Below are 12702 nucleotides of genomic sequence, written 5' to 3'. Positions count from 1 at the left end.
CATAATAATAGTTTCTAACTGCATTTAAAAAGAAAAAAGTGAATACTGGTCCTCGAGAGAGAGAGAGTCTGGGGAAATAGTAGTGGAAAACAAGGACATGGTACACAAATTGGAACAGATATCTTGCATCTGTCTTCAATGTACAGGATACAAATAACATGCCAGAAAAATAGGTATCAAGAGGCGAAAGGGAGAGCAGAAGAGAGGAATGTGAACCAATTACAATCACCAGGGAAAGGGTACTGAAAAAACTATTCAAACTAAAAGGTGACAAGTCTTCGTCCTGATGGACTTCTTCCTAGGGTCTGAAAGGAAGTGTCACACTCTGGAGCTGGGGCTGTGCTGAGCAGTCGCAGGAAAGATGGCTCTCCTCCTGGAATTTTCAAATTTGGAACTTTTAAATCAAGACAGGCCACTAAGCCTGGAAACCACACCTTACCCTCCTCCAAGATCACCACAGATACAAAGAGATGCCCGTGAACAACTCAAAAAGCAGAAGAGATGGTAGAGTTAGCAAGAGTCTGGAGAGAAAGAACGAGGCAGCGAACACAAGGAGCAAGTCGCAACCGAGTGGGCCGGATCACCAATACACATGCTGGACTTTCTGCCAATAAGCCAGTGGATGGAACTCCTTACACAGGAGCTCCTAAAGCCCAGAGACACGATTAAGCTGGGGATAATGGCAATGGTGAAGGCGGCAGTCACAGATTCCCTCGACTTTGAGGCTGCGCTGGAAACGATGGAGCAACAGTTGGAGGGGTAGGAAGCGATGATAAGAAAGCTGGAAAAAGTAGCGATCGACCAATGTGACCAAATCGCTTCATTGGAGACACAGATGGCAAGGTTGGTAGCGACCCAAGGAACACTCAAGAAGAAGGTAAAGGATCAGGAGAACCAGTCGCACCGCCAGAACATCCATTGTGGGCCTACCAGAGGGCATTGAGGACAGGAACCCACTGAGTATATGTCCAGCGGCTGGGCAAGCTGGTCAGGGTACGAGAACATCCCCAAACTCCCAGAGACAGACAGAACCCACAGGTCACTCCGGCCGATGCCAAAAACTAAGAACAACTACGGCCATCGAGTCCCAAGGGAGTGCAGGAGGAGGGGAGGACAGGCTCAGAGAAGGAATCTGGGAGGTAGAAGGGAGGGGAGGAGGTGGGGTGGGTAAAACTCCAGTTACGACAGGTTGCACATGACAACATCAAGAACAAAAACGGCCATCTTGGATGACCCCCAAAGAAAAGGGAAATTCTGGACTGCAGGGGCACATCCACATGGAGAGTATGGCAATGACAGCCATCTTGGATAGCCCCTGGACAAAGGAAAACCCCGCAGTGCAGGGTTGCATGCACATGGTCAGTATGGTGACAAAGGCCATTTCGGATGCCCCCCGAACAAAGGAAAACCCGGAATGCAGGGGTGCATCACGAGGTAGGTACGGCTGACTCCGCAGGTGGGGGGGGGGGAACAGAACCCCCCTCATCAGAATAGTCACCTGGAACCCCAGGGGACTCAACAGCCCAGTGAAAAGATCCAGAGTGTTCACCCATTTGAAGACCAATGCAATCTTCCTCAAGAGACGTACTCAAGACCGACTGAGGGTAAAAAAGAGTTGGGTAGAACAGACATACCAGGTGATTTATGGGACAAGGGCTAGGGGGTGTGGCCATACTCCTCATTAAGAGGATGGCATTCAAGGTGACCACGGTAGTTATGGACCCAGGGGGACGTTATATCATGGTTAGAGGTGTCGTGGAAGGGGCACCAGTGGTCCTTGTAAACTTATACGCTCCCAACTGGGATAACGTAGAATTCATAAAGAAAACCATGGCAGAAATGCCCAACATAGGCACCCACCGACTCATGATGGTGGGAGATTTCAAATGTGTACAGGACCCACGTACGGACAAATCCAGCCCCAAAGCAGGGAAACAGTCAAGCATGGCGAGACAGCTGAATGACTTCATGGAGCAGATGGGGGCAGCGGACCCATGGACGTTCACGCACCCAAGGGAGAAGTTGTACTCCTTCTTCTCCCAGGTCCACTGGGTCTACACTAGGATCGACTTCTATGTAGTGGGGAAATCAGTGCTTCCAGGGATTGAAGGAGCACAAAAGCACCCAAGAAAAATACAGGGAAGGGATAGTTTGCTTGTAAATTAATGCCTGAACCACAGTGGCTGTAAATTTTGTAAAAACCTATTTTGGTCTCATCTTATGTAAAGTTTGCAATGAAATGTTAAAGCCCTAATAAAAGTAGACCACAATCAGATCAGCCCTTATCTTGTTCAATGGTGCGAGCAGCCAAATGCTCTATGCCTGCTCTTCATTTGTATGTTCGCAATTCTGCTTCATTAAGGAAATGGCTTAAGTACGGTGTAGAAATTAAGAGGCATCTATGCTATTTTACTTACCCAAATAAAGACTAGAACAAAACCAAAAACACTGGAAACACTCAGCCGATCAACAGCAAATCACAATGACAGCAAGTCAGCTGACAGTTGAAGTATAAACCATTGTTCAGTTGAGTCAACGGGCTTGTGTTTTCTTGACAGATGCTATCTGACCTGCTGTCTTTTCCATTTTGCATTAATTTCGACAGCACAATTGGAAAACTTGAACAAGTCAGTCGCATCAGGAGCTTATCTCTGCAGGCCAGTTGAACATAGCCTAATTTTGTTTATTTCTCCCCCTCATCCACCTTTCCCCAAAAGCTACACAGGTAAGCTTTACAACAGTGAGTTTATCAGGATTTCAAATATCTCTCACTCAAATCAAATCAAATTTGATACAAAGTGTAGCAATTGTACTGCATAGAGCAGTGTTTTTAAAACTTTTTTTCCAGGAACCCATTTTTACCAACCGGCCAACCTTTGGGACCCAGCCCAGCCGACCTTCGCAACCGACGCCGGCCGACCTTCGCGGCCCACCATTTTCTCTTGCCTTGATTGTTGCTGCCAAAAATGGAGAAAATGGTTTTTGGTCCCTTTGGCCCCCCCGAATTTGAAAAAAAAAGGCTGCGACCATATTTAAAAAATGCGGCCGCACTGCGCATGCGTCCCCGATCATCGGTGCGCATGCGCATAGTTCCTAGCCATTTTGAAGGACGCTCACAGCCAGCATTATTAAAAGCCAGCTGCTGCGGCTGTTGCGTGCGGATTTGCGCGAGTGGGAGCGCCGCGACGGACGGCACCGCGACCCTCCCGACACACGCCCACGGCTCGCGCCCCCGAGTTTGACAATGCCTGGCAAGAGACTGCTTAGCCGCGTGTGCTTAAAGTAAAACAGATGGATGGGATCAACAAAATGTAATTCTGGGCCAACTGAAAGAAACCCTTTGTTTAAAAAAAAATCATACGTTGAATCATTGGATGAAGTAGAGGTATGGAATACCTTGTAAATCATTTAAGAATTAACAGAACGGTCAAAGGAATAAATAAGAACCAGAACAAAAATGCAGTTATATTTGAGTCATACAACATTCAATTGAACAAAGGGAATTATACACACTTTTACTTACTTCATCCTGTTTTTCAATTTTCTCATTTGTTAGTGCCTTTGTCTGCATGATGTAGGAATAATCGTCTCGCATTTGTTCTAGCTGAGTAGCTTTCATAAAGAACTTTAAAAAATAAATAAAATGGTCGGTGTCTTCAAATTAAAATTAATACTTTTATTGCTGAAAATGTTTGGGAAAGGCAGGAGAAAATTGACTTATTTTATACTTTTGAACTATCATATTATCGCTACACAAAACACAAATTTACCTTATATTTATCTGCTTCACTTTTTGATTGTAAAAAATGTTTGCTCATTTCTTGCGTTAAAATTGACACCGGATTGTCCACCTGTATGGAAATAGGATTGTATTACTAAAGTAATCATCTACATTCCATTGTTAATTTTGCCAATATATTAGTTTTGCAAAGTCCGACGCCCTAGAAAATGTAATTAACTTTGACAGTCTTCAGCATAAATTAGAAACCACTGGGAAAACACACATTGCTACAAAAAAAAAAGACCACTTAGCATAACCCCGCTATGCCAATAAATATATTTTTCTTGGCCTTCTTTTAGATGCACTAACTAAAAGTAAACTTTAATTGCAAACAGAATCAACCTTATTGGTTAGCAATGGATTGGATTGGATTTGTTTATCTTCACACGTACCGAGGTACAGTGAAAAATATTGTTGAGTACAGTTCAGACAGGTCAATCCGTACATGAAAAGAAAATACATAGGGTAAACAAAAAATATACAATGTAAATACATAATAAACACAGGCATCGGGTGAAGCAGACAGGAGTGTAGTACTACTCAGTAGAGAAGATGTGTAAAGAAATCAGATCAGTCCATAAGAAAGCTGTTTAGAAGTCTGGGGAAGAAGCTGTTTTTGAATCTGTTAGTGCATGTTCTCAGACATTTGTATCTCCTGCACGATGGAAGAAGTTAGAAGAGAGAATAAGCTGGGTGGGAGGGATCTTCTATTATGCTGCCTGCTTTCCCAAAGCAGCTGAAGGTGTAGACAGAGTTAATGGATGGGAGGTGAGTTGGTGTGATGGGTTGGGTGGTGTTCATGACTAGGCAATAAAACAAAACTGTATATAAATGACATCTGAATACAAGAGCAAGCAGAAAATCAAATATACATCCACCCCCACTACTTTTCTCTAGCAGAAAAAGATTGAAAAAACACCAGAGGATAGAAAAGCAAGTCAAGTGGAGGGGCCTTCAAGGTTACGTTCTTTCCACAAAGATAAACGCAAATTACTGAGGATGCTGGATCTGAAACAGAAAATGATGGAAAATCTCAGCAGGTCTGACAGCATCTGTGCATAGAACAGAGCTAACCTTTCAAGTCTGTCATCCAGAGTCAAAACATTAACTCTGTTCTGTCGCCACAGATGCTGTCGTACATGCTGCGATTATCCAGCATTTTCGGTTCATGTTGAAGTCATACTCAAATCAGTTCGACCAAGAAAAGATAATTACCTTTAATTTGTATGCGCATGATATTTGTCTTCTTTATCGCTTGCCAATTGGTGGAACAGAGCTTACTGGGTATATCAGTGGTTGTCCTCTAAAACAACAGAATAGCACCAAAAAGGCTGCTCAGACGTCTAATGTTTGCTTGCAGTTTAGGAGCTACTGCTGATTCACCTCAAAATAGCTCATGAACAATAGTAGCAAAACTTTACATAACAATAATGGAGCTCTTCCAAATCAATGGAATCCACAAGGGAATCCACTTCCAGATGTTTTTATCGGTTCCTTGTGTGCAGCAGTCCAATTTGTAACACAAATATCGAATTAACCATCACTTTTGAAAATGCTATTGAATCATGCATTGGGACTGGCATTTAGTAACCTAAAAGTCTTCTCCTAACCTTCAAGTCATTTCAGGAAACATGTGCACCTACCACCCCCCTTTATGCAACCCAATCTAACTATATAATAATTAAAAACTCATGGAGCATGCATCCCAAAATTATGTGAAAAGAATGTTGACCAGAAGACAAAAACTCTTAGCTAAAATAATCAAGTTACAAATATCTGTACCACGGTTAAAATAGCAATTGTAGGTTCCATAACACAGTCGAGAGCTGCACTGCATATAGGAAGTACAGAAGAGATCTATAAGATGTAATGAGGGACAAAAAGAGAGTATGAGATTAGATTGGTGGTTAACATAAAAAGGGACACCTTTATTCCACAAACCTTAACTTTGTTAACGAACCATTTTAAGACACTTTGTCAAATGGTTTGTTAAAATCCAAGTAGATAGCATCTATTTTGTTCTCTTCAACAAAGCTTCAGTGTTACTTTCTCAAACAAATTCAATTGGATATGTCGGATAGGATTTGCTTTTTACAAGTCAGTGTTGGCTGTCCTTAATTAACTCAAACTTCTCCAAGTTCCCTGATTGTTTCTAAAATCTTACCCAAAAAACTACCAGGAATAGAAACACAGAAAATAGAAGCACAAGGAGGCCTCCTCCACCATCCATTATGATCATGGCCGATCAAGTTCAATACCCTGATTTCGCCCCTTAATTATAGGAGATAATCCCCCTCCATATTTAGCCCCAAGAGCTATATCAAATTCCTTCTTGAAATTACACAAACTTTTGGCCTCAACTATTTTCTGTGGTAGTGAATTCCACAGATTTACTACTCTCTGGATGAAGAAATTTATCCTCACCTCAGTCCTAAACGATTTACCCCTTATCCTCAAACTATGACCCCTAGCTCTGGACTCCCCACCATCGGGAACATTCTTTCTGAATCTACCCTATCTAATTCTATTTGAATTTTCTAAGTCTCTATGAGATCCCCTCTCACTCTTCTAAACTCCAATGAATTTAATCCCAACGGACTTAGTCCTGCCATCGCAGGAATCAACTTGGTAAACCTTCGCTACACTCCCTCCATAGCAAGAACATCCTTCCTCAAATAAGAACACAAAAACTGCACACAATACTCCACATGTGGCCTCACAAATACCCTATTGTAGTAAAACATCTATTCCTTTACTCAAATCATTTTGCTAGGAAGGCCAACATACTATTTTTGCCTTCTTTACTGCCTGCTGCCCCTTCTCACTTTCAGTGACTGATGCACAAGGACACCAATTTAAATAATAATCTGCCTTCCTATTTTGCTACTGAAGCGGTGAACCTCACATTTTCTGCATTATGCCCTGCATATGCCCACTCAATCAGCCTGTCCAATCCTGTTGAAGCATCTTTGCATCGTCCTCACAGCTCATCCTCCCATCTAACTTTGTAGCATCTGTAAATTTGGAGATACTACATTTAGTTGCCTCGTCCAAATCATTAATATACAATGTGAACAGTTGGGGTCCTAGCACAGATCCCTGCGGTACCCCACCAGTCACTGCCTGCCAATCGGAAAAAGACCCTATTATTCCAACATTTTGCTTCCTGTCTGCTAACCAGCTTTCTATCCATCTCAAGGTACAACCCCAATCCCATTCACTTTAACTTTACATAGTAATCTGCTATGTGAAACCTTGGTGAAAACCTTTTGAAAGTGAAAATAAACCACATCCACCGGGTCTCCCTGGTCAACTCTACTAGTTACATTTTCAAAGAATTCTAGTAGACTTGTCAAGCATGATTTCCCTGTCATAAATCCATGCTGACTTTGTCAGATTATGCCATTGCTTTCCAAATGCTGTGCTATGAAATCCTTGATAATGGACTATAGCAACTTCCCTACTACCGACGTTAGGCTCACTGGTCTATCGTTCCCTGTTTTCTCTCTATCACCTTTTTTGAATAGTGGGTTTATATTAGCTACCCCCCAATTTGTAGGAACCATTCCAGAGTCCAAAGATATTTGGGAAATGACCACCAATTGATCTACTAGTTCTCAGGCTACGGAGATTTATCCACCTTCAATCTCATTAATTTCCCCCAAACTATTTCTTTACTAATACTAATTTCCTTCAGTTCCTTACTGAAACTTGTGTTTCTCAGAACTTCCAGTACATTATTTGTGTCTTCCTTTGTGAAGACAAAAGCAAAGTATGCATTTAGTTCCTCAGGCATTTCTTTGTTCCCTGTTAGGAGTTCTCTGTTTTTGACTAAGTTTTCATTAATCTTTTTCTCTTTACATACCTACAGAAACTTTTAGTCAGTTTTTATGTTCCCTGCTAGCTTACTTTCATATTGTATTTACTCCTTCTTAATCAATCCCTTGGTCCGCCTCTGCTGAAATTTAAACTGTTCCCAATCCTCAGCTCTATTGCTTTTTATTGCTAATTTGTATGCCTCGTCTTTGAATCTAATACTACTTATAATTTCCCTTATAAGCCATGGTTTCATACAGACTTTCTTGAAAAAGGATGCCGCAGAAATCCTCTCCCCGTAATCGAGGAAAGATTGGAGCATTATGACAAATCCTTCTACTATCTCCATGCCCACTTCCTTTAACAACCTGGGATGCAAACCATCGGGAATAGGCAACCTATCCACTCATAAGTATAGTCTGCCTTTCCAATACTCTATCCAAGACCGCAGGAAACTACAAAAGGTTGTGAATGTAGCCCAGTCCATCACGCAAACCAGCCTCCCATCCATTGACTCTATCTATAATTCCCGCTGCCTCAGAAAAGCAGCCAGCCTAATTAAGGACCCTACGCACCCCAGACATACTCTCTTCGACCTTCTTTTGTCAAGGAAAAGATACCAAAGTTTGAAGTCACATACCAACCGACTCAAGAACAGCTTCTTCCCTGCTGCCATCAGACTTTTAGGACATAGAACATAGAACAGTACAGCACAGAACAGGCCCTTCGGCCCTCAATGTTGTGCCGAGCCATGCTCACCCTACTCAAACCCACGTATCCACCCTATACCCGTAACCCAACAACCTCTCCTTCCTTCCTTATGTACGGTATGCATTGTTTATACAGCATGCAAGAAACAATACTTTTCACTGTATACTAATACATGTGACAATAATAAATCAAAAATTCAAAATTCAAAAAATTCAAAATTCAATACATCCTGCCCATCGGTTTTCACTAAATCACCTCTATCATCACTCCAACTGATAATTTGTCAGCATTCGCTTCTTAGTAAACAACAAAACAAAGTGCTTACATACTTGCGCCTACATGCATATGTCACTCTTTGTCCCTAAGGTTCAAACCCTCCTCTTACTACCTGCTGTTTACATGCCATGTTTGGATACAGAAGATTTTGGGGTTCTCTTGTTAAAAATCATTCTATTTTTCATATTTTCTCTTTGCCAGTCTTATTTTCCACTTTGGCTCCCCTCTCAACTTATTATCTCAGGCTTGGATCTTGCTCGAATAATTCACCCGACAGGGATAGGATTAGACGCCTCATTTGGTGTATTAAGCCTACTCCATAGTTCATGGATGATCAGACTGAACCTTAATTCCACTTTCCTTCTTGCCCCCCCACCCATAACTCTCAACTCCCTTATACATCACCCACCTCTTGCAACCCTCGGCCATTATCTTTACTTTTCAGTTTGTTTCAGCCATCATCTTTTTTTTATAATTTAGAGTACCCAATTATTTTTCCAATTAAGGGGCAATTTAGTGTGGCCAATCTACCTATCCTGCACATCTTTGGGTTGCAGGGGTGAAACCCATGCAGACACGGCAAGAATATGCAAACTCCACAGTGACCCAGGGCCGGGATTCGAACCTGGGTCCTCAGCGCCGTAGGCAGCAATGCTAACCACTGTGCCACTGTGCTGCCCTCAGCCATCATCTTTACTTTTCAATCCGAAATAGTTTTGTCTAATTTATCCCCTCAGCCAGATACCTGTTCACCCTGTGCTCATTGTATACAACACATTCCAAACATTACCAGCTCCAGTGGTCCAACTTCTCCTTTTGAGCCTCGAGGCCAAATCATTTCCCACTTTCTTTCACTGGAAAGAGACTCACCTACATGCAATGCTTTCCATGAACACCAGAGGCTTCAAAGTGTGAAGGGAAAACGCTCAAAAACAGCAATGTGATAATAATTGGACAATTTATTTTTGTGATATTAGTTGAGAGATGTAAATTGGACAGGACACCAAAGATGATATACCTCTGACTCTGGAATAGTGCCATAGAACCACTTACAACCACTTGAGGGGCAGATTTGGTTTAGTGTCTCAACCAAATGCCAGCACCTCATCAGTGCAGTATTCCCCAAGTGCAATACTCCCTCAGTACTGCACTGGAGTGTCAGCTTTGGTTTCCTTGCTGTTTCTGTGTTGGAATGAGTCTTTAGCTCAGAACCATCTGATTCAGAGGTGAGAGCGCCAACAACTGAGACGCTGCTGGTGCTGTAAATAACATCACCCCGTGATTTTTTACACTCGTCCTTAACCCAATGCATATTGACCACCATTGCATTTTCTGACCTTCCAACTACATACTATTTGAAATCCTTAGTTCACCAATATATGTCAGAACCAGCATGTTAGGCAGAAAGCACAGTTAGCACTGTTAGGCAGAAAGAGCATAAGTTATTTGAAAGCAAGAAATACAGTTATATCAAGGCTAAAAATAATTAATTGACGAAGCAGATGTAATCATACAAGAGGATCTACCAATATCTTCAACTTAGAGGGGACGTGTGTGCGTTTGTGTGTACGAGCACATAAACGCCAGTAGCAAATGCTGCAGACGCGATCTAACCGAAATTGCTAAGTGTGGTAGTGAGCGGGAAATGCCGGGAATATCCCAACAGCTGACCCGGCAAGGCCGTCACCAGTATCTAATGATAATTGGTCCATTTAACAAGGCCCACGGACTTCCCACCACAAATTACTGTCCCCCATCTGATTTGCCAGGACCGCGCCAGCAGCTCCCCATTAACATGGGTGAGCAGCACATAATCCGAGCCTGCAGAGCAAATCCCAGACAGCTCGCAGCCATGCCACCGCGCAGACCATTTTCACGATTCAGGGATGCCGACCTGGTTAAATGATGGACACGGTGGATGGACACCAAAGGATGTCCTGTTCCCGAGGGTCCCGGAGGGTCAGCCACAGGGCAGCCAGTGCTGCGGGAGGACGTGGCAGCAGCCATCAGCTCGGAGTGTCACAAGGAGGACCGCCAGCCAGCGCAGCAGCAAGAAACTAAACACTGGGCCATACAGGTGAGTTTGCACCTGCCTCCGGTCCCTCCTGTCAACCCCCCCCCCCGATGACCATGCACCTGGCACCGTCTCCGCTCAGCACAATACCATGCTCCAGCCTACCCATGCCCAGTAGTGGTGCCCACATCTGTTTCTCCCCCCCCCTCCCAAATTATGCGTGAAGTGCGTGGCTCATGAGAGCCATCCTACGTGAAGTGCGTGAGGACGAGGGACTCCCTCGCCCTCTGGGCATGCCGGAATGTTGCCACTTCCACCTGTCCTCCATCTTATGGCTGGTCCTGCGGATCCTCCCTGGGCTCGTCCTCTAGCCCCTCCTGGCCCAGCTCCTCCTTGGACGTGCCCACATGTTACTCCTCCTCTTCAAACACTTCACCCTGCTATTGTGCAAGATTGTGGAGGGCACAGCAGACCACCCCAAAGCAGGGGACCTCTGGGGGGTAGGGGGGCCTACTGCAGTGCACCACCAGAGCGTTTCAAACATCGGGACTGCATTTTAAGCATTCCGATGCACCATCAACGACAGCTCGGGTGGCTACATGTTGCTCATTAAATTGGGTCTCGCCTCTGTCTCCGCAATGGCGTCATTAGCAAGGTCCTCAGTGGGATCGGCGGTGGCTACTCCTCGGATCCCCACAGCAGATACTCCGCCAGCTTCATATTTTAAAAAAGGTGTACTAATCGGCTTCCGTGTGACCACTTGCTCGGAGGCAGATAGATCACGGGAGGCTGTTAGATAGGGGGTCGTTCCCGGTAATGGTGTGGAGACTGGCTTAATTGGTGATTTTTGGTTTCTCGCCACGCGACGATCATCATTGCGCCAGGGGAGCGGGCCGGTTAAATCGCAAACCGATCGGCACCCGCTGCAGCTCCAGATTTTGGCCTCTTCTTCACTCCAACAGCCGCATTGTGCTGTCGCTCAATGTGGCTCTTAAATTGCACCCTATAATTTGCTCCTGCAATATTATGATTTCATGTGAAGCTAATACCGTCCATGGAATTAAAAGCCACCGGGTTCAATTTAAAGTTGCAAAATAACCAAAAGGAGCTTTTCCAAGTCATTACTTTTAATCTAAAAGAAAACCTCATAAAATGGCTGTTCATTTAAGACAGTGTGGAAAAAGTGGTGTACCTTTGGTTCAATGACTATAGTGTGGCAACAATTGCGGAGTTAAAACTAGGTTTAATTGCAACTGCTCATAATTCATCAGGGCAATTTGTTTCATCAGGAGGAAACAGGATACATCCTGTAACTTTTTTAAATTTAGTTAGCCAAGCTCAGCTGTTACCACCCTTGAAACAATAAGCAGTCAATTGAATCATCTAGCTGCACTTAACTGTTGAATATTTACATGACTTCTATTTATACAATCGGTTCATGCAGCAGCAGTTGGGAGGCTGTGGAAGGTGTCCTTTTCATAATGCAAAGCAGATTTCCAAACAGTGAGGCAACACGTATGCAAAGCTTGCAGTTTTATATTGTGCATACTAGTGCTTCCCAAAATAGCTGAAAACACTGTGTACTGAATCGTGGGGAACGAGGGTACAAGAGGAGAAATTAAATACAATTATTCCCTCACTTGCAATGCAAATCTGCCAGCTCATGAACAAAACCTTATTAGAACAGTCCTTTTCTCACCCATTTATTATCTTTGACTGAGTGGAACACCCCAAGGCACATCATAGGCGCATTTAAAATTTGGCACTGAGCCACATTAGGATTGATCAATGCTATAGGTTTTAAGGAATGACAAAGGAGATAAAACAGGTTTCAACAACAAAGCAATAAAACATTCCCTGATTGCACAGGAATTTGTTTTAAGGAGTGGCTTGAATGAGAAAGAGATAGAGAAACTTATGGAAGGAACTCCAGAGCTGGAGTCTCAGGAACTGAAGTAATGGCTTACTCGTGGAGCAATTAAAATTGGTAATGTTGAAGAGGCTAGATTTGGAAGAGTGCTTGAGCTTGCAGAGGGATGTACTGCTGGGAAGGTTACAGAGATAATGGTACCAAGATCATAAAGAGACAGAGGGGCAGGACTTG

The 12702-nt window shown here is 43.5% G+C and overlaps 1 protein-coding gene across 1 annotated transcript in view; it reads right to left on the bottom strand.

The window, feature by feature from the left end:
* LOC119967536 (structural maintenance of chromosomes protein 6-like) overlaps window positions 1-12702 on the bottom strand; it is a 130886-nt gene that overhangs the window by 95935 nt on the left and 22249 nt on the right. Inside the window, exons 7-8 of the mRNA XM_038800217.1 lie at window positions 3771-3851; window positions 3524-3625 (exon numbers count right to left, since the gene is read on the bottom strand). Coding sequence (XP_038656145.1) covers window positions 3524-3625; window positions 3771-3851 — 183 coding nt within the window. The remainder of the gene's footprint in view (window positions 1-3523; window positions 3626-3770; window positions 3852-12702) is intronic.

This window comes from Scyliorhinus canicula, chromosome 6 (assembly GCF_902713615.1).
Source record: "Scyliorhinus canicula chromosome 6, sScyCan1.1, whole genome shotgun sequence".
Classification (NCBI taxonomy): domain Eukaryota; kingdom Metazoa; phylum Chordata; class Chondrichthyes; order Carcharhiniformes; family Scyliorhinidae; genus Scyliorhinus; species Scyliorhinus canicula.
Note: the sequence above shows the minus strand (reverse complement) of the source record. Positions and strands in the feature narration are given on the sequence as shown.